At 43.5% G+C, this 22,637-nt stretch overlaps 1 protein-coding gene across 1 annotated transcript; it reads right to left on the bottom strand.

The window, feature by feature from the left end:
* Positions 1-239: 239 nt before the first annotated feature.
* LOC115207220 (mimecan-like) lies at positions 240-19,454 on the bottom strand. The gene is made up of 6 exons (XM_029774195.1): positions 19,125-19,454; positions 10,141-10,231; positions 6,576-6,740; positions 2,009-2,211; positions 1,568-1,660; positions 240-604 (listed from the first exon to the last, which is right to left on the bottom strand). Exons 1-6 carry the CDS (start codon positions 19,278-19,280, stop codon positions 434-436), a joined length of 879 nt encoding a protein of 292 aa, XP_029630055.1. The 5' UTR covers positions 19,281-19,454; the 3' UTR covers positions 240-433.
* Between the last annotated feature and the right edge of the window lie 3,183 nt (positions 19,455-22,637).

Here is a 22,637-nt window from a genome sequence, read left to right as displayed (position 1 = left end):
GAAGATCGTCAAAGGTTAGTGCTTCATTTAGCTGTGTTTTGGGTTTTTGTGACATATATCCTTGCTTGGAAAATGGCTGTGTGGTTATTTTTGTCTATGTACTCTCCAAACATAATCTAATGTTTTGCTTTCGCTGTAAAGCCTTTTTGAAATCGGACAATGTGGTTGGATTAAGGAGAAGTGTATCTTTAAAATGGTGTAAAATAGTGAGAGAATAAAATAATGAGAAATTGAAATGATTAGATTTTTGAGGTTTGTATTTCGCGCCCTGCTGTTCCATTGGATGTTGGCTAGGCATTCCGCTAGCAGAACGTCTGTTCTCAACAGGCTCTAGGACTCCTCCAACTAGGATTTCTGGAAAACCTGGGAATTTTGGAAAAGTTACCGAAATTTCGCAACCTTACAGAAGACCTTCCCCCGGGGAGTCTTTTGTTTAGCGGTACTTTCCGACGGGAAGAGACTTGAGGCAGGTGAAGCTGTCGGGGGACTTGGACAGCAGCACTGGGTTCCCATCCAACCTCACCTCTATCAGGTTGGGTCTGATGTAGTACGTGTTGTTGCCATTACAGAACGTGTCGGTGGTGACATCAGTGATGTTGTTGTTCTGTAATGGCAGAGAAAAGAGAGAAGAAGAGCAGGATCATTATTACTTTAGGACAGGGATGGGCAACTTTGATGGGGTAGTGAATCATGTGGAGCCGCAGTGGTTCGCGGGTCTGCATATGCACATCCATACCCACACATGCAGTCAAGTGATTTGTGCAATCAAACTATTTGTGCAGTTAAAGTACTTAAAGGTGCAATATGCAGAAATGCTACGCCATTTCCTGGTTGCAAAAATGTCAGTTTATGTGACAAATAAGCACTGTGTAGAGGATGTAGAGTGTAGAGAATTATTGTACCATCTAAACCACTGTGAAATATATTTTCCATAACTAAGAATATTGTATTTTTAGCTGTTTGAAGCTGGTGGACAAAACCGAAAGTAAAAGACGCAAAAACTAAACTTGAGAACGGGAAGCATAGAAATAGAGCACATAGAACAGATCTACCACTTCTTAGACTTGCTTTCAACGAGAATGACAGACCTATAAAATAACATTTCTATGTGAATTTGGTTCGAGTCGCCCAAAAAGTGACACATTGCAGCTTTAACTCTCTTCACTAAATGCATTTTAAAAGTAGCCAGGGCCGTCCCTGGCCTTTTACTCTCAACAGTAAGTTCCGAGTTCTGGGCCATCAGTTGCCCATCCCTGGGTAAGGGTAATCCCTGCTCTAGGAGTTTTTCTTGGTCATGTATGAGCAGGAGAAACTCATGCCCCAGACAGCACTCAGAGAGCAGTGCTTTTTTGACCAACACATGAAGACAGCAGAGCTATTTGACAATTTCAATAATTTTTCCTTGTCAGGTCAAGCAATTAGGTTAAGCACTCAGATTTCTGGGTGGGAAACTTTGGAAAAGTTTCTGGAACTTTGCTAGCTCTGTCAGGATAAACTCAGACTCATATGCATGCCGTTTTGAACTCATTCTGTAGTGTCCAGTCTGAGTCTAGTGTGTGGTACTGACCTGTAGGTGAATAATGCGAACGCTCTCAGGGATCACTGGCACGGCCTCCAGCTCATTGTCTCCGAGGAACAGGTTAACCAGCTGCTTCAGTTTCTGCATGAAATCACCAACATTATTAAATGCGCTGACGACGATACATCTTGAAATATCCTCTTGTACTTTTAATAGTCAGTATACAAGGATTATTTCTCATTCCTTTTTACAACTCCATCCTTCCTAACATGCAAGGGTATGTTATTAAGGGGAAGGTAGTCCTGGAAATGCTCCAATCAGCCACCTGACGAGCCACAGTCAAGCACACAAGGTGGCTAACATTGTAGCTAGCTACACAATCACTCAACGTCTTGAACTGTCTTACCTGACAAAGATCCCAGTGGGATGGAAACATTGCTGTTGAGTACCTTAATACACCACTTGGGAGTATAATAGACTGAAACATACCTTGAAGGCGTTGGCCTTGACCCCTTTGGTTTTGAGATGATTGTGGTTGGCGTTGAAGGTTGTGAGCTTGCCGGGCAGCATGGGCAGCTTGACCAGATGGTTCTCAGCCAAATTGAGTTCCTCCAACAGGGTAAGCTTGGAGAACGCTCCGTCCTGGATCTCCGAGATCAGGTTCCCCGTCAGGTCGATTCTCTTCAGAGTCACTGGAGATAAGATGGAAAATAGAACGTAGAACAAAGAACATACTCTAATTCTAGAATCAGAATCGAACGTAAGTTCAGAGATCAGGTTCCCCGTCAGGTCGATTCTCTTCAGAGTCTCTGGCATAGAATAGATTGGAGTAGAATAGAATAGAACTTAATTGTCGATCCGAGGTTGTAAAATTGCGAAATTGCTGTTTTATCTAACACATAGCACTGCTAAGCTATAGCCCTCATGCTCTGATGGGAATGGTTAATCTATAAATAAAGTAAGTTATGCAATATTTTGACTAATTTCCACATGTACACACAGAGATATGGATGATTCAGAACTATCCTTCTGGGAGTGTAAACTTCTGCAGGGTAAATCTAAAACTGGGATAGAGACCGAAAGAGTTTGCCAGACATTCCGTCTCGCCAGCTTTAAATCCAGATGTGCCTCTACTTATGTCAGTAAAGGTCCATGGCCGGGCCTCGAGGGGCCCACATAACATCAACGAACACAAACACATGCCCAACTAAAGGAAGCATTTAGATGTCTACAGACCCTCCGCAAGGCCAAGAAATGTCCATCTGTTATCTTTCCTTCTTCCCTGAATGAATGTTCCTCTGCATATATTGGACATGTTCCAGTACTATTATATATATTGGACATGTTCCAGTAGTATTATATATGTATATATATATATATATGTTGGACATGTTCCAGTAGTATTATATATAATGGACATGTTCCAGTAGTATTATATATGTTGGACATGTTCCAGTAGTATATATATTGGACATGTTCCAGTAGTATTATATATGTTGGACATGTTCCAGTAGTATTATATATGTTGGACATGTTCCAGTAGTATTATATATATTGGACATGTTCCAGTAGTATTATATATGTTGGACATGTTCCAGTAGTATTATATATATTGGACATGTTCCAGTAGTATTATATATATTGGACATGTTCCAGTAGTATTATATGTATATTGGACATGTTCCAGTAGTATTAAATATATTGGACATGTTCCAGTACTATTATATATATTGGACATGTTCCAGTAGTATTAAATATATTGGACATGTTCCAGTACTATTATATATATTGGACATGTTCCAGTAGTATTATATATAATGGACATGTTCCAGTAGTATTATATATATTGGACATGTTCCAGTAGTATTAAATATATTGGACATGTTCCAGTACTATTATATATATTGGACATGTTCCAGTAGTATTATATATGTATATATATATATATATGTTGGACATGTTCCAGTAGTATTATATATAATGGACATGTTCCAGTAGTATTATATATGTTGGACATGTTCCAGTAGTATATATATTGGACATGTTCCAGTAGTATTATATATGTTGGACATGTTCCAGTAGTATTATATATGTTGGACATGTTCCAGTAGTATTATATATATTGGACATGTTCCAGTAGTATTATATATGTTGGACATGTTCCAGTAGTATTATATATATTGGACATGTTCCAGTAGTATTATATATATTGGACATGTTCCAGTAGTATTATATGTATATTGGACATGTTCCAGTAGTATTATATATAATGGACATGTTCCAGTAGTATTAAATATATTGGACATGTTCCAGTACTATTATATATATTGGACATGTTCCAGTAGTATTAAATATATTGGACATGTTCCAGTACTATTATATATATTGGACATGTTCCAGTAGTATTATATATAATGGACATGTTCCAGTAGTATTATATATATTGGACATGTTCCAGTAGTATTAAATATATTGGACATGTTCCAGTACTATTATATATATTGGACATGTTCCAGTAGTATTATATATAATGGACATGTTCCAGTAGTATTATATATATTGGACATGTTCCAGTAGTATTATATATATTGGACATGTTCCAGTAGTATTATATGTATATTGGACATGTTCCAGTAGTATTATATATAATGGACATGTTCCAGTAGTATTAAATATATTGGACATGTTCCAGTACTATTATATATATTGGACATGTTCCAGTAGTATTATATATAATGGACATGTTCCAGTACTATTATAGATAATGGACATGTTCCAGTAGTATTATATATAATGGACATGTTCCAGTACTATTATATATATTGGACATGTTCCAGTAGTATTATATATAATGGACATGTTCCAGTAGTATTATATATAATGGACATGTTCCAGTAGTATTATATACAGTGCTCAAAAAAATAAAGGGAACACTAAAACAACACATCCTAGATCTGAATGAATGAAATAATCTTATTAAATACTATTTTCTTTACATAGTTGAATGTGCTGACAACAAAATCACACAAAAATAAGCAATGGAAATCCAATTTATCAACCCATGGAGGTCTGGATTTGGAGTCACACTCAAAATTAAAGTGGATAACCACACTACAGGCTGATCCAACTTTGATGTAATGTCCTTAAAACAAGTCAAAATGAGGCTCAGTAGTGTGTGTGGCCTCCACGTGCCTGTATGACCTCCCTACAACGCCTGGGCATTCTCCTGATGAGGTGGCGGATGGTCTCCTGAGGGATCTCCTCCCAGACCTGGACTAAAGCATCCGCCAACTCCTGGACAGTCTGTGGTGCAATGTGGCGTTGGTGGATGGAGCAAGACATGATGTCCCAGGTGTGCTCAATTGGATTCAGGTCTGGGGAACGGGCGGGCCAGTCAATAGCATCAATGCCTTCCTCTTGCAGGAACTGCTGACACACTCCAGCCACATGAGGTCTAGCATTGTCTTGCATTAGGAGGAACCCAGGGCCAACCGCACCAGCATATGGTCTCACAAGGGGTCTGAGGATCTCATCTCGGTACCTAATGGCAGTCAGGCTACCTCTGGCGAGCACATGGAGGGCTGTGTGGCCCCCCAAAGAAATGCCACCCCACACCATGACTGACCCACCGCCAAACCGGCCATGCTGGAGGATGTTGCAGGCAGCAGAACGTTCTCCACGGCGTCTCCAGACTCTGTCACGTCTGTCACATGTGCTCAGTGTGAACCTGCTTTCATCTGTGAAGAGCACAGGGCGCCAGTGGGGAATTTGCCAATCTTGGTGTTCTCTGGCAAATGCCAAACGTCCTGCATGGTGTTGGGCTGTAAGCACAACCCCCACCTGTGGACGTCGGGCCCTCATACCACCCTCATGGAGTCTGTTTATGACCGTTTGAGCAGACACACCCCCCTGTGGCTCAGTTGGTAGAGCATGGTGTTTGCAACACCAGCATGGTGTGTGCAACGCCAGGGTTGTGGGTTCGATTCCCACAGGGGGCCAGGACAAAAACAAATGTATGAAATGTATGTATTCACTACTGTAAGTTGCTCTGGATAAGAGTGTCTGCTAAATGACTAAAATGTAAATTTGTGGCCTGCTGGAGGTCATTTTGCAGGGCTCTGGCAGTGCTCCTCCTGCTCCTCCTTGCACAAAGGCGGAGGTAGCGGTCTTGCTGCTGGGTTGTTGGCCTTCTCCACGTCTCCTGATGTACTGGCCTGTCTCCTGGTAGCGCCTCTATGCTCTGGACACTACGCTGACTGACACAGTAAACCTTCTTGCCACAGCCCGCATTGATGTGCCATCCTGGATGAGCTGCACTACCTGAGCCACTTGTGTGGGTTGTAGACTCCGTCTCATGCTACCACTAGAGTGAAAGCACCGCCAGCATTCAAAAGTGACCAAAACATCAGCCAGGAAGCATAGGAACTGAGAAGTGGTCTGTGGTCACCAACTGCAGAACCACTCCTTTATTGGGGGTGTCTTGTTAATTGCCTATAATTTCCACCTGTTGTCTATTCCATTTGCACAACAGCATGTGATATTTATTGTCAATCAGTGTTGCTTCCTAAGTGGACAGTTTGATTTCACAGAAGTGTGATTGACTTGGAGTTACATTGTGTTGTTTAAGTGTTCCCTTTATTTTTTTGAGCAGTGTATATATATTGGACATGTTCCAGTAGAATTATATATATATATATTGGACAGCCTTCCCTGTAGCTCAGTTGGTAGAGCATGGTGTTTGCAACACCAGGGTTGTGGGTTCGATTCCCACGGGGGGCCAGCACAAAAAAAAAAAAATGTATGAAAAAAAATGTATGAAATTGTATGAAATGTATGCATTCACTACTGTAAGTCGCTCTGGATAAGAGCGTCTGCTAAATGACGTAAATGTTAAAAAATGTTAAACATGTTACAGTAGTATTACTTCCCAGGTTTCTAGAAATCCTGGTGTATCCCAGATATCTGGCTTCAGGTGAAAATAAGCAAGGAGAGGATCCTCCAACCAGGACATTTGGAAAAGTCAGTTTTCTTTGGATCTGGAAACTTCCCTACTCACCGATATCTGCAAAGTCTTTATTGGTGATCTTGTTGATCTTGTTATAGCGTGCGTAGAAGTAGGCAGTCTCCTTGGGCAGGGTGGACACAGCAGTCATCTCTGGAACGACCTCCTCACAGTACACAGAGCCGGTCAGACACACACACAGCAGGCATGTGGGCAGCTCTGGGGACACAGAACACACAGGGTGGATGGATGGATGGATTATGGATGGATGGATGGATTATGGATGGATGGATGGATGGATGGATGGATGGATGGATGGATGGATGGGTGGATGGATGGGTGGATGGATGGGTGGATGGGTGGATGGATTATGGATGGATGGATGAATTATGGATGGATGGATGGATGGATGGATGGGTGGATGGGTTATGGATGGATGGATGGATGGATGGATGGATTATGGAAGGATGGATGGATGGATGGGTGGATGGGTTATGGATGGATGAATTGACTGACAGATTTTTGTGTCATTAAAGGGTCTTGAATCTTTCAGATGCCCAACCTACAGTTGAAGTCGGAAGTTTACATATACCTTAGCCAAATACATTTAAACTCAGTTTTTCACAATTCCCGACATTTAATCCTAGTAAGAATTCCCTGTCTTAGGTCAGTTAGGATCACCACTTTATTTTAAGAATGTGAATGTCAGAATAATAGTAGAGAATGATTTATTTCAGCTTTTATTTCTTTCATCACATTCCCAGTGGGTCAGAAGTTTACATACACTCAATCAGTATTTGGTAGCATTGCCTTTAAATTGTTTAACTTGGGTCAAACGTTACAGGTAGCCTTCCATTAGCTTCCCACCATAAATTGGGTGAATTTTGTCTCATTCCTCCTGACAGAGCTGGTGTAACTGAGTCAGGTTTGAGGGCCTCCTTGCTTTTTCGGTTCTTCCCACAAATGTTCTATGGGATTGAGGTCAGGGCTTTGTGATGGCCACTCAAATACCTTGACTTTGTTGTCCTTAAGCCATTTTGCCACAACTTTGGAAGTATGCTTGGGGTCATTGTCCATTTGGAAGACCCCATTTACATTTACGTTTTAGTCATTTAGCAGACGCTCTTATCCAGAGCGACTTACAGTAGTGAATACATTTCATAATTTTTTTTCCTCCGTACTGGCCCCCGGTGGGAATCAAACCCACAACCCTGGTGTTGCAAACACCATGCTCTACCAACTGAGCCACCCGGGCTATAGGGGCCTCTGGTACTATAATGGAGACTATAGCCAAGGTATAATGGCTATAGGGGCCTCTGTTACTATAATGGAGACTATAGCCAAGGTATAATGGCTATAGGGGCCTCTGTTACTATAATGGAGACTATAGCCAAGGTATAATGGCTATAGGGGCCTCTGGTACTATAATGGAGGCTATAGCCAAGGTATAATGGCTATAGGGGCCTCTGGTACTATAATGGAGGCTATAGCCAAGCTATAATGGCTATAGGGGCCTCTGGTACTATAATGGAGGCTATAGCCAAGGTATAATGGCTATAGGGGCCTCTGTTACTATAATGGAGGCTATAGCCAAGGTATAATGGCTATAGGGGCCTCTGTTACTATAATGGAGGCTATAGCCAAGGTATAATGGCTATAGGGGCCTCTGTTACTATAATGGAGGCTATAGCCAAGGTATAATGGCTATAGGGGCCTCTGGTACTATAATGGAGGCTATAGCCAAGGTATAATGGCTATAGGGGCCTCTGTTACTATAATGGAGTCTATAGCCAAGGTATAATGGCTATAAGGCCCTCTGGTACTATAATGGAGGCTATAGCCAAGGTATAATGGCTATAGGGGCCTCTGTTACTATAATGGAGGCTATAGCCAAGGTATAATGGCTATAAGGCCCTCTGGTACTATAATGGAGGCTATAGCCAAGGTATAATGGCTATAGGGGTCTCTGGTACTATATCGGAGGCTATAGCCAAGTTGTGAGATTTCTCTCCTCTAAGTCATGTTTTTAATAAACTCAGATGTCTGCCTGGTGTACAGAGCAAACAACATGACCAGAGTTTTCTTCAGCCTGCCAGATGTGTGTGTGTGTGTGGGGGGGCACAATGAAACTTGTACTGGTTGTATTGCACCATCGATCAAGTACAGCTATAGGATTGAAATGATTTTAAATTGGATTTGAAGCCAGGTTTGTTCCTCTCCCAGGCCGACAAGAAACCCACACAAACACAGCAGACAGACAGACAGACAGACAGACAGACAGACAGACAGACAGGCAGACGTGGTGCATGACAGCTTCCAATTAGTGCTGTTGTGTGTTCCCCCCTGATCCCTTTGCTACCCCACACAGCTAGGCAGTACATCAGGAAAGAGACTGAGTCTGGGAGAGGGAGAGGCAGGGAGACAAAGACTGAGGCAGGGAGAGAGGGAGAGGCAGGGAAAGGCATGGGGAGACAGGGAGACAAAGACTGAGGCAGGGAGAGAGGGAGAGGCAGGGAAAGGCATGGGGAGACAGGGAGACAAAGACTGAGGCAGGGAGAGAGGGAGAGGCAGGGAAAGGCATGGATAGACAGGGAGACAAAGACTGAGGCAGGGAGAGAGGGAGAGGCAGGGAAAGGCATGGATAGACAGGGAGACAAAGACTGAGGCAGGGAGAGAGGGAGAGGCAGGGAAAGGCATGGATAGACAGGGAGACAAAGACTGAGGCAGGGCGAGAGGGAGAGGCAGGGAAAGGCATGGATAGACAGGGAGACAAAGACTGAGGCAGGGAGAGAGGGAGAGGCAGGGAAAGGCATGGATAGACAGGGAGACAAAGACTGAGGCAGGGAGAGAGGGAGAGGCAGGGAAAGGCATGGGGAGACAGGGAGACAAAGACTGAGGCAGGGAGAGAGGGAGAGGCAGGGAAAGGCATGGATAGACAGGGAGACAAAGACTGAGGCAGGGAGAGAGGGAGAGGCAGGGAAAGGCATGGATAGACAGGGAGACAAAGACTGAGGCAGGGAGAGAGGGAGAGGCAGGGAAAGGCATGGATAGACAGGGAGACAAAGACTGAGGCAGGGAGAGAGGGAGAGGCAGGGAAAGGCATGGGGAGACAGGGAGACAAAGGCTGAGGCAGGGCGAGAGGGAGAGGCAGGGAAAGGCATGGATAGACAGGGAGACAAAGACTGAGGCAGGGAGAGAGGGAGAGGCAGGGAAAGGCATGGATAGACAGGGAGACAAAGACTGAGGCAGGGCGAGAGGGAGAGGCAGGGAAAGGCATGGATAGACAGGGAGACAAAGACTGAGGCAGGGAGAGAGGGAGAGGCAGGGAAAGGCATGGGGAGACAGGGAGACAAAGACTGAGGCAGGGCGAGAGGGAGAGGCAGGGAAAGGCATGGATAGGCAGGGAGACAAAGACTGAGGCAGGGAGAGAGGGAGAGGCAGGGAAAGGCATGGATAGACAGGGAGACAAAGACTGAGGCAGGGAGAGAGGGAGATGGAGAGTGAGGCAGGGAGAGAGGGAGAGTCAGAGGGAGAGACCAGTATGGACAGAGGGAGAAGGGGAGGGAGAGAAGGGCAGGGAGGGAGGAAGAAGCAGAGAAAGCTAAAGTAGCTATCTTACCTGAGGCTGGGGCATCGTCTGGTTCATCAGCAGGCAGGAAGACCATGCTGGAGTCATAGTCCTCTCCCAGCCACAACTCTGCTGCTTCTCTCTAGTGGAGGATAGAGTAACACTGTTAGGATTAACACTGTAGAGTAACACTGTTAGGATTAATACTGTAGAATAACACTGTTAGGATTAATACTGTAGAATAGCACTGTTAGGATTAACACTGTAGAATAACACTGTTAGGATTTACACTGTAGAGTAACACTGTTCGGATTAACACTGTAGAGTAACACTGTTAGGATTAATACTGTAGAATAGCACTGTAGAATAGCACTGTTAGGGTTAACACTGTAGAATAACACTGTTAGGATTAACACTGTAGAATAACACTGTTAGGGTTAATACTGTAGAGTAACACTGTTAGGATTAACACTGTAGAATAACACTGTTAGGATTAACACTGTAGAATAACACTGTTAGGATTAACACTGTAGAATAGCACTGTTAGGATTAACACTGTAGAATAACACTGTTAGGGTTAACACTGTAGAATAACACTGTTAGGATTAACACTGTAGAATAGCACTGTTAGGATTAACACTGTTAGGATTAACACTGTTAGGATTAATACTGTAAAATAGCACTGTTAGGATTAACACTGTTAGGATTAACACTGTAGAATAGCACTGTTAGGATTAACACTGTAGAATAACACTTTTAGGATTAACACTGTACAATAACACTTAGGATTAACACTGTAGAATAACACTGTTAGGATTAACACTGTAGAATAGCACTGTTAGGATTAACACTGTAGAATAACACTGTTAGGATTAACACTGTAGAATAGCACTGTTAGGATTAACACTGTAGAATAACACTTTTAGGATTAACACTGTAGAATAACACTGTTAGGATTAACACTGTAGAATAACACTGTTAGGATTAACACTGTTAGGATTAATACTGTTGAATAGCACTGTTAGGATTGACACTGTAGAATAACAATGTTTGGATTAATACTGTAGAATAGCACTGTTAGGATTAACACTGTTAGGATTAATACTGTAGAATAGCAATGTTAGAATTAACACTGTAGAATAACACTGTTAGGATTAACACTGTTAGGATTAATACTGTAGAATAGCACTGTTAGGATTAACACTGTAGAATAGCACCGTTAGGATTAACACTGTTAGGATTAACACTGTAGAATAGCACTGTTAGGATTAACACTGTAGAATAACACTTTTAGGATTAACACTGTACAATAACACTGTTAGGATTAACACTGTAGAATAACACTGTTAGGATTAACACTGTAGAATAGCACTGTTAGGGTTAACACTGTAGAATAACACTGTTAGGATTAACACTGTTAGGATTAATACTGTTGAATAGCACTGTTAGGATTAACACTGTAGAATTACACTCTTAGGATTAACACTGTAGAATAGCACTGTTAGGATTAACAATGTAGAATAACACTGTTAGGATTAACACTGTAGAATAGCACTGTTAGGATTAACACTGTAGAATAACACTTTTAGGATTAACACTGTAGAATAACACTGTTAGGATTAACACTGTAGAATAGCACTGTTAGGGTTAACACTGTAGAATAACACTGTTAGGATTAACACTGTTAGGATTAATACTGTTGAATAGCACTGTTAGGATTAACACTGTAGAATAACACTGTTTGGATTAATACTGCAGAATAGCACTGTTAGGATTAACACTGTTAGGATTAATACTGTAGAATAGCAATGTTAGGATTAACACTGTAGAATAACACTGTTAGGATTAACACTGTTAGGATTAATACTGCAGAATAGCACTGTTAAGATTAACACTGTAGAATAGCACTGTTAGGATTAACACTGTAGAATAGCACTGTTAGGATTAACACTGTAGAATAACACTGTTAGGATTAACACTGTAGAATAACACTGTAGAATAACTCTGTTAGGATTAACACTGTAGAATGACATTGTGTGTAGGTCCGGGGGGGGGGGGTCTCGTAGGTCTGGGAGAGTGTCTCGCTGGTCTGGGCGGGGTGTCTATTGATCCGATGCCTCTGTGTGGAGTGTTGGGGCTACGTTTGAGTTTGAATTGTTGGTGTACTGGACAGTTACGGCAGGAAAATTCCCCTAACTTTCCCAAATAATCCCAGGTTTTCCAGAAATCAAATCAAATCAAATTGTATTTGTCACATGCTCTGAATACAACAGGTGAAGACCTTACAGTGAAATGTTTACTTACAAGCACTTAACCAACAAAGCAGATTTATGAAGAAAAAAATATTTTAATATAACAAATAATTAAGGAGCAATAATAAAATACCAATGTGGAGGCTATATACAGGGTGTTACGGTACAGAGTCAATGTGGAGGCTATATACAGGGTGTTACGGTACAGAGTCAATGTGGAGGCTATGTACAGGGTGTTACGGTACAGAGTCAATGTGGAGGCTATATACAGGGTGTTACGGTACAGAGTCAATGTGGAGGCTTAATACAGGGTGTTACAGTACAGAGTCAATGTGGAGGCTATATACAGGGGGTACCGGTACAGAGTCAATGTGGAGGCTATATACAGGGGGTACCAGTACAGAGTCAATGTGGAGGCTATATACAGGGGGTACTGGTACAGAGTCAATGTGGAGGCTATATACAGATGGTACCGGTACAGAGTCAATGTGGAGGCTATATACAGGGGGGTGCCGGTACAGAGTCAATGTGGAGGCTATATACAGGGTGTTACGGTACAGAGTCAATGTGGAGGCTATATACAGGGAGTACCTGTACAGAGTCAATGTGGAGCCTATATACAGGGTGTTACGGTACAGAGTCAATGTGGAGGCTATATACAGGGGGTACCAGTACAGAGTCAATGTGGAGGCTATATACAGGGGGTGACGGTACAGAGTAAATGTGGAGACTATATACAGGGGGTACCAGTACAGAGTCAATGTGGAGGCTATATACAGGGTGTACCAGTACAGAGTCAATGTGGAGGCTATATACAGGGGGTACCAGTACACAGTCAATGTGGAGGCTATTTACAGGGAGTACCGGTACAGAGTCAATGTGGAGGCTATATACAGGGGGTACCGGTACAGAGTCAATGTGGAGGCTATATACAGGGTATTACGGACCAGAGTCAATGTGGAGGCTATATACAGGGCGTACCGGTGCAGAGTCAATGTGGAGGCTATATACAGGGTATTACGGTACAGTCAATGTGGAGGCTATATACAGGGGGTACCGGTACAGAGTCAATGTGGAGGCTATATACAGGGTATTACGGTACAGAGTCAATGTGGAGGCTATATACAGGGGGTACCAGTACAGAGTCAATGTGCGGAGGCACCGGTTAGTCAAGGTAATTGAGGTAATATGTACATGTAGGTAAAGGGACTATGGGTAATTAACAGAGAGTAGCAGCAGTGTAAAAATGGGGAGGGGGGGACAATGCAAATAGTCCGGGTAGCAATTTGATAAACTGTTCAACAGTCTTATGGCTTGGGGGTAGAAGCTGTTAAGGAGCCTTTTGTTCCTAGACTTGGCACTCTGGTACCGCTTGCCGTTCGGTAGCAGAGAGAACAGTCTATGACTAGGGTGGTTAGAGTCCTTGGCAATTTTTTGGCATTCCTCTGACACCGCCTGGTATAGAGGTTCTGGATGGCAGGAAGTTTGGCCCCTGTGATGTACTGGGCCGTACTCATTACCCTCCTTAGTGCCTTGCGGTCAGAGCCCGAGCAGTTGCCATACCAGGCAGTAATGCAACCAGCCAGGATGCTCTTGATGGTGCAGCTGTAGAACCTTTTGAGGATCTGAGGACCCATGCCAAATATCTTCAGTCTCCTGAGGGGGAATAGGCATTGTCGTGGCCTCTTCACGACTGTCTTGGTGTGTTTCGTCCATGATAGTTTACTGGTGATGTGGACATCAAGGAACTTGAAGCTCTCAACCTGCTCCACTACAGCCCTGTTGATGAGAATGGGGGCTTGCTCGGTCCTCCTTTTTTCTGAAGTCCACAATCCTGGATATCCTAAGCCCTCCTTATTTCGGACATCTTTCAACCGGGATTTCTGTAAAACCTGGGAATTTTTCGGGATGTTACTGTAATTTTGACATACAGTACACCTGTGCACGCATCCTCTCAGTTCATATGGTCATATGGTGGGACAAACTGCAACTTCAACACCAAGTAACTTTATATTGGCATCCCTGAAGATCTGACTGTTTCTGTCATCGTTTGTTGTTGTCACGTCCTGACCATGGTAAGCTGTTATTTTCTATGGTAGAGTAGGTCAGGGTGTGACAGGGGGGTTTATTTATTCTATGTCTTCTATTTCTATGTTGTTAGGTTCTAGTTTTGTATTTTTATGTTGGTTTGTTTGGGATGATCTCCAATTAGAGGCAGCTGGTCCTCGTTGTCTCTAATTGGAGATCATACTTAACTAGGGTTTTTTTCTATCTGGGTTTTGTGGGTGATTATTTTTGAGTAGTGTTTGTTTCACCTCTGTGTCATGGTTTGTTGTTTTGTTTATTCAGTTTATTTTATGTATTGCTTAGTTTCACAGATTAAATAAAATGTGGAACGACACACACGCTGCACTTTGATCTACTCCTTTCCACAGCCGTGACAGTTGCTGTATTTTGGAGAGCACAGATGTACTGTGATCTTCCAGCTTCTCTGGCCATCTGGCAGAAACATCAACTTTGAGCTTTTGTTAGCATTGTTTGACTTTGGTGTCTTTCAGGAGTATACACTCTTCACTTGTTATAGTTAAACTAACTAAAAGCTGTTTAGATTCTTATTCCAGAAGTTTCTATTATTCCATTGCTGGGAATTTCAGTTGCTTGTGAAAGTATTCACCCCTCTTGGGATTTTTCCTATTTTGATGCCTTACAACCTGGAATTAAAATTGATTTTTTGTATCATTTGATTCACACAACATGCCTACCACTTTGAAGATGCAAAATATTTTTATTGTGAAACAAACAAGAAATAAGACAAAAAAACCTGTAAACTTGAGCGTGCATAACTATTCACCCCCCCCCAAAGTCAAAACTTTGTAGATCAACCTTTTTGAAGAAAAATACAGCTGCAAGTCTCTTGGGGTATGTCTCTATAAGCTTGGCACATCCAGCCAGTGGGATTTTTACCCATTCTTCAAGGCAAAACTGCTCCAGCTCCTTCAAGTTGGATGGGTTCCGCTGGTGTACAGCAATCTTTAAGTCATACCACAGATTCTCAATTGGATTGTGTTCTGGGCTTTGATTAGGCCATTCCAAGACATTTAAATGTTTTCCCTTAAATCACTCAAGTGTTGCTGAACACTTGGTGAACCTCCGTCCCAGTCTCAAATCTCTGGAAGACTGAAACCGGGTTCCCACAAGAATCTCTGTGTATGTAGCGCCATCCATCATTCCTTCAATTCGAACCAGTTTCCCAGTCCCTGCCGATGAAAAACATCCCCACAGCATGATGCTGCCTCCACCATGCTTCACTGTGGGGATGGGTGTTATCAGGGTGATGAGAGGTGTTGGGTTTGCGCCAGACCTAACATTTTCCTTGATGGCCAAAAAGCTCAATTTTAGTCTCATCTGACCAATGTACCTTCTTCCATCTGTTTGGGGAGTCTCCCACATGCCTTTTGGCAAACACCAAATGTGTTGCTTATTTTTTTCTTTAATCAATGGCTTTTTTCTGGCCACTCTTCCGTAAAGCCCAGCTCTGTGGAGTGTACAGCTTAAAGTGGTCCTACGGACAGATACTCCAATCTCCTCTGTGGAGCTTTGTAGCTCCTTCAGGGTTATCTTTGGTCTATTTGTTGCTTCTCTGATTAATGCCCTCCTTGCCTGGTCTGTGAGTTTTGGTGGGCGGCCCTCTCTTGGCAGGTTTGTTGTGGTGCCATATTCTTTCCATTTTTTAATAATGGATTTAATGGTGCTCCGTGGGATGGTCAAAGTTTCCAATATTTTTTTATAACCCAACCCTGATCTGTACTTCTCCACAACTTTGTCCCTGACCTGTTTGGAGAGCTCCTTTGTCTTCATGATGCCGCTTGCTTGGTGGTGCCCCTTGCTTAGTGGTGTTGCAGACTCTGGGGCCCTTCAGAACAGGTGTATATATATACTGAGATCATGTCATGTGGTACTTAAATAAAATCCACCTGTGTACAATCTAACTAATTATGTGACTTCTGAAGGTAATTGGTTGCACCAGATCTTATTTAGGGGCTTCATAGCAAAGGATGTTTATACATATGCATGCACCACTTTTCCATTTGTAATTTTAATATTTTTTTTAAGTTATTTTTTTCATTTCCCTTCACCAATTTGGACTATTTTGTGTATGTCCATTACATTAAATCTAAATAAAAATCAATTTAAATTACTGGTTGTAATGCAGCAAAATAGGAAAAATGCCAAGGGGGATAAATACTTTTGCAAGGCACTGTAGCTGTTCACCCTGAACTATTTAGCCACTGGTTGTGACCTGGTGTGGAGCCCAACCCAGCAGAGCACAGCAGTCACGACTTGTTTCTGTCTAGGTGTTCCCTTGCCTGGTCTGGTAAAATAACTACTCCCCCAGGCCACCAGTCCCTGAGCCATGACCTCCTGGCATCTGGACCAGGGGAGCTGTTTGGATGGGAGTTTTCCAAACAGAAACTTGAGCCATGACCTCCTGGCATCTGAGCCAGGGGAGCTGTTTGGATGGGAGTTTTCCAGACAGGAACCTGAGCCATGACCTCCTGGTATCTGGACCAGGGGAGCTGTTTGGATGGGAGTTTTCCAGACAGGAACCTGAGCCATGACCTCCTGGTATCTGGACCAGGGGAGCTGTTTGGATAGGACTTTTCCAGACAGGAACCTGAGCCATGACCTCCTGGTATCTGGACCAAGGCAGCTGTTTGGATAGGACTTTTCCAGACAGGAACCTGAGCTATGACCTCCTGGCATCTGGACCAGAGATGCTGTTTGGAGTTCTCCAGACTTAAACCTCAGTTACGCGCCATTTTAATGTTACCTAAACATTGTCGGAATGTTAACTGTGTTCTGGGTGAGCCCTGAGCTTTGGCCCCTTTGGCTTCAGAACCAGGTTTGAGCCTTGGAATTTAAGCCTACCTGACGTCCATGGAACATTCAAGCCCTGAGCTTTTTTGGCCCCTTGGCAGGAGGAGAGCCCCTTGACAAATGTTTAGATGGCAGTTCTCCAGACTGGAATCTCAGTTCTGCTCAATTGGGCGTTAGAGCGTTGCCTAACGATGTAGAAACGTTCACTGTTTTCTTGGCTGTCAGACCAGGGCTGCTGTGAATTCCTAAACTGCTTCTGCTCCATTGGGACTCCATTGGTTACCTACAGTACCTTACCCCAACATAACCTAACATTATAGGAACGTTAACTGTTTGCTGGGTGAGTATTGAGCAGTGGCCTCTTAGCAAGGGGAGAAGCAGGGCCCCTTGGCTTCAGAGACAGGACTGCTGTTTGGATAGGGGTTCACTGCTTCATACCTCAACTCAGTTGGAGACTCCCGCAGCAACCTCCATTGGAATGTTACCCAAAGTTATAGGAATGTTAACTGTTTGCTGAGTGAGCCCTGAATCCTGGCCCCTTGGCAGCTAAACCAGGCCTGTTGTTTGGAAAGGAGCTCAGCAGACTGGAACCAACCTGATTGTGATGAGCCCTGGAGGCAGAACTCAGCGCTTTCCGCTAGATTGGCCAGCTGCTAAGTAAAAGTGGCTATATTGTAAATAATCATGAAAACTAAAATGTGCTTTTTGGTCTTAATTTAAAGGAACGATTCACTCTTTTTGAGTATAGTTTTTTGTGCATTTCTGTATTATGTTATATCGATTCCCGGAGTCATGTTTCATGTGTGTCTGAGATATTTTCTGTTCAAGCAGGCAGAAATACAGGCAGTATAATGAGTATGGTATCATATGGGTGAATCTTCCCTTTAAGGTTAGGGTTAGGCATTAGGGCTTGCAGTGTTAGGGTTAGGCTTAAAATCAGATTGCATGACTTCATGAGTCGTATCAATAAATGCCAACCTGCGTTCTGTTCAGCTGGAGCTTTGGAACATTACCTAATATTTAAGGTGTATGAACTGTTGGCTGGGTGGACCCTGACCTCAGGCCCCTTAGCAGGAGGAGTTGGGCCCCTTGGCAGCTGAAGCAGGGCTGCAGTTTTGGAGTTCTCCAACCTGGAACCTCCGTTCTACTAGAGCAGTGGAACCTCCGTTCTACTAGAGCGGTGGAACCTCCTGTAGCAGCAGCCCTGCCCCTGCTGTGCTGACTAATCGTAATCACTATGAGTCTGGAGCTCTGGACAGACAGCCCAGCCAACTGCTTTCAATCAGTCCCTGATGGCACAGATTTCCCCGGCAGGAATTAGACGAGAGGAGAGAGAAATGATGCTGAGTCCATCCAAATCGGACTGTTTACAGTGAAGTGGGACTGAGGCCAATGGTTATGATTTGATTTGCTACTGACATAATAATATAGATTAGTTGTTATTGCCGAGGCATTGTTTACTAACACATGAATAAAACAACGTTTGCATACAACTAAAACAAATTGAATGTTCGAAGGAAAGTATATTATTAGTTTTCAAAGTATAAAACAAGCAATTGGTTATGTAATTATTTGCCTATTACATAGTATATCTATATATCTGTACATACATACATACATACATACATACATACACACACACACAGTACCAGTCATTCCAGGGTTTTTCTTTATTTTTACTATTTTCTACATTGTAGAATAATAGTGAATATATCAAAACTATGAAATAACACATATGGAATCATGTAGTAACCAGAAAAAGTGTTTAACAAATCAAATTATGTTTTATGTTTGAGATTCTTCAAAGTAGCCTCCCTTTGCCTTAACGACAGCAATGCACACTCTTGGCATTATTTTCAATACTGGAAAAGAAAACTGATATAAAAACACATCTTATAAGCCTACCTTAGACCTCCTTGCTTCCAGATAAGCTTCTCTATCAAACAATACATCCTGTTGTTCCAGTCGGAGCGTTGAATCCTGGTTAAAGTGTTTCCCAGTCAAGGAGAGCACCCACGGTGACAGTATAACGGAGAAGAGTAACACTCTCACAGTTCCCATCGTGTCTGTGTGTCTGTGCTGTGGTGTGTTGTGCAAGCTAGTAGTAGTAGTAGTAGTAGTAGTAGTAGTAGGCTATTTTCTCAGTGGCAGGCTTTGTGTAAAATGTGATTTGTCAAATCAGTATTTAAAGCCTGCAGAAGAAGCTTCCAGGGGATTCTTGAAGCATGGGAGAGTTTATGGAACAGACGTTAACCCCTTAGTTGCCAGTTTAGACAGAGGGAATCCGATCCCCTCTCCACTTTGCTGCTGCTGCTAGTCACTATGGTTATTGTGACTAACCTAATTTATGTTCCTTTAACTCCGTCTTCTAGTGAGTTTATACAAACTGTTATCTCCTACCATACTGATAGATTGGAGACTGTCAGAAAATGTGGTTGTAACGTTAATAATTTGGTTGTTATTCCATTGGTTACCTCGAGGCAATGCCCCTGGGGCAGAGTGGTCCCACACTCATTGAATATGGCGCCTTTAAATGTTAGAGCAATCACAAGTAAAAACCTTCCTCGTAAATGTATTTTATTTATTTAAACCTTATTTTATCAGGTAAGTTGACTGAGAACACTCTCATTTACAGGAATGACTTGGGGAATAGTTACGGGGGAGAATCGGGATGAATGAGCCAATTGGAAGCTGGGGATGATTAGCTGGCTGTGATGGTATGAGAGCCAGATTGGGAATTTAGCCAGGACACCAGGATTACCATCACTACTCTTAAGATAAGTGCCATGGGATCTTAAGTTTTCACAGAGAGTCAGGACACCCGTTTAACATCCCATCCGAAGACAGGACTTCACACAGGGCAATGTCCCCAATCACTGCCCTGGGGCATTGGGATTTTATTTTTTGACCAGAGGAAAGAGTGCCTCGTATTGGCCCTTCAACACCACTTCCAGCAGCACCTGGTCTCCCATCCAGGAGGTTCCATTTTGGGTCCAGTACTGTTCTGTTTATACAGGTGACTTCGGAAAGTATTCAGACCCCTTGACTTTTTCCACATTTTGTTACATTACAGCATTGTTCTAAAATGGAGTAAAAATAAATACATCTCAGCAATCTATATATAAGGGACCTATATAAGATCCCACAGTTGACAGTGCATGTCAGAGCAAAAACCAAGCCATGAGGTCAAAGGAATTGTCCATCGAGCTCCGAGACAGAATTGTGTCAAGGCACAGATCTGGGGAAGGGTACCAAAAAATGTCTGTAGCGTTGAAGGTCCCCAAGAACACGGTGGCCTCCTAGACTCTTCCTAGAGCTGGCCGCCCGGCCAAACTGAGCAGTCGAGGGAGAAGGGCCTTGGTCAGGGAGATGACCAAGAACCCGATGGTCACTCTGACAGAGCTCCAGAGTTCCTCTGTGGAGATGGGAGAACCTTCCAGAAGGACAACCATCTCTGCAGCACTCCACCACCACTCAGGCCTTTATGGTAGAGTGGCCAGACAGAAGCCACTCCTCAGTAAAAAGCACATGACAGCCCGCTTGGACTTTGCCAAAAGGCACCTAAAGACTCTCAGATCATGAGAAACAAGATTCTCTGGTCTGATGAAACCAGGATTGAACTCTTTGGCCCAAATGCCAAGCATCACGTCTGGAGGAAACCAGGCACCGCTCATCACCTGGCCAATACCATCACTACGGTGAAGCATGGTGGTGGCAGCATTATGCTGTGGGGATGTTTTTCAGCAGCAGGGACTGGGAGACTAGTCAGGATCGAGGGAAATATGAGATATTTGATGAAAAACTGCTCCAGAGTGCCCAGGACCTCAGACTGGAACAAAGGTTCACCAGACAACAACCCTAAACACACAGCCAAGACAATGCAGGAGTTGCTTAGGGACAAGTCTCTGAATGTTCTTGAGTGGCCAAGCCAGAGCCCAGACTTGAACCTGATTGAACATCTCTGGAGAGACCTGAAAATAGCTGTGGAGCGACGCTCCCCATCCAACCTGACAGAGCTTGAGAGGATCTGCAGAGAAGAATGGGAGAAACTGCCCAAATACAGGTGTGCCAAGCTTGTAGCGTCATACCCAAGAAGACTCGAGGCTGTAATCGGTTAAATCACATTATCTGGTGTAACAATCTACGGCGAAGAGAACTGGTGATCAGCAGATGATGGGAGCGTGGATGAAACTTCCATTCCAAAGAAACATACAGTTCAGGGAATATTTGTAAAGCTGTAGGAGGAGTGTTCTCATGACCAAACTGCCATTCAGCTCCTCGTGAATCATCAGCTTCAAATTCAGCATAATGTCTAATCCCTCATGGTTTTATTCATGCGTTAGTAAACAATGCCTCGGCAATAACAACTGATCTATATTATTATGTAAGTAGCAAATCAAATCATAACCATTGGCCTCAGTCCCACTTCACTGTAAACAGTCCGATTTGGATGGACTCAGCATCATTTCTCTCTCCTCTCGTCTAATTCCTGCCGGGGAAATCTGTGCCATCAGGGACTGATTGAAAGCAGTTGGCTGGGCTGTCTGTCCAGAGCTCCAGACTCATAGTGATTGCGACTAGTCAGCACAGCAGGGGCAGGGCTGCTGCTACAGGAGGTTCCACTGCTCTAGTAGAACGGAGGTTTCCACTGCTCTAGTAGAACGGAGGTTCCACCGCTCTAGTAGAACGGAGGTTCCACCGCTCTAGTAGAACGGAGGTTTCCACCGCTCTAGTAGAACGGAGGTTCCACCGCTCTAGTAGAACGGAGGTTCCACCGCTCTAGTAGAACGGAGGTTCCACCGCTCTAGTAGAACGGAGGTTCCACCGCTCTAGTAGAACGGAGGTTCCACCGCTCTAGTAGAACGGAGGTTCCACCGCTCTAGTAGGACGGAGGTTCCACCGCTCTAGTAGAACAAACGGAGGTTCCACCGCTCTAGTAGAACGGAGGTTTCCACCGCTCTAGTAGAACGGAGGTTCCACCGCTCTAGTAGAACGGAGGTTCCACCGCTCTAGTAGAACGGAGGTTCCACTGCTCTAGTAGAACGGAGGTTCCACTGCTCTAGTAGAACGGAGGTTCCAGGTTGGAGAACACCAAAACTGCAGCCCTGCTTCAGCTGCCAAGGGGCCCAACTCCTCCTGCTAAGGGGCTAGAGGTCAGGGATCACCCAGCCAACAGTTCATGCTCCTTAAATATTAGGTAACGTTCCAAAGCTCCAGCTGAGCAGAACGCAGGTTGGCATTTATTGATACGACTCATGAAGTCATACAATCTGATTGTAAAACATATTCTATTTTTAGTCACAGATATGGCTACTAGTAGTTGTTTATCTAGCTACCTACCTAGCTAGCTAGCTAGCTGCATAGTTAGCAAACAGAAAAATGATTGATTACCCCCCACTGTTGTATGTTAGCCAGCAA

This window comes from Salmo trutta, chromosome 14 (genome assembly GCF_901001165.1).
Source record: "Salmo trutta chromosome 14, fSalTru1.1, whole genome shotgun sequence".
Classification (NCBI taxonomy): Eukaryota; Metazoa; Chordata; class Actinopteri; order Salmoniformes; family Salmonidae; genus Salmo; species Salmo trutta.
The sequence above is the reverse complement of the archived record's forward strand: the minus strand, read 5'-3'. Positions and strand labels throughout refer to the sequence as shown.

What these genes read in the sequence shown, in the direction of transcription:
- LOC115207220 (XM_029774195.1), bottom strand. Translation starts at nt 19,280, where the DNA reads ATGGGAACTGTGAGAGTGTTACTCTTCTCCGTTATACTGTCACCGTGG. An exon ending in TAAAGACTTTGCAGATATCG is followed by an intron (nt 2,212 to 6,575) that starts GTGAGTAGGGAA and finishes TCTTATCTCCAG; the next exon opens with TGACTCTGAAGAGAATCGAC. An exon ending in TTCGCATTATTCACCTACAG is followed by an intron (nt 605 to 1,567) that starts GTCAGTACCACA and finishes CTGCCATTACAG; the next exon opens with AACAACAACATCACTGATGT.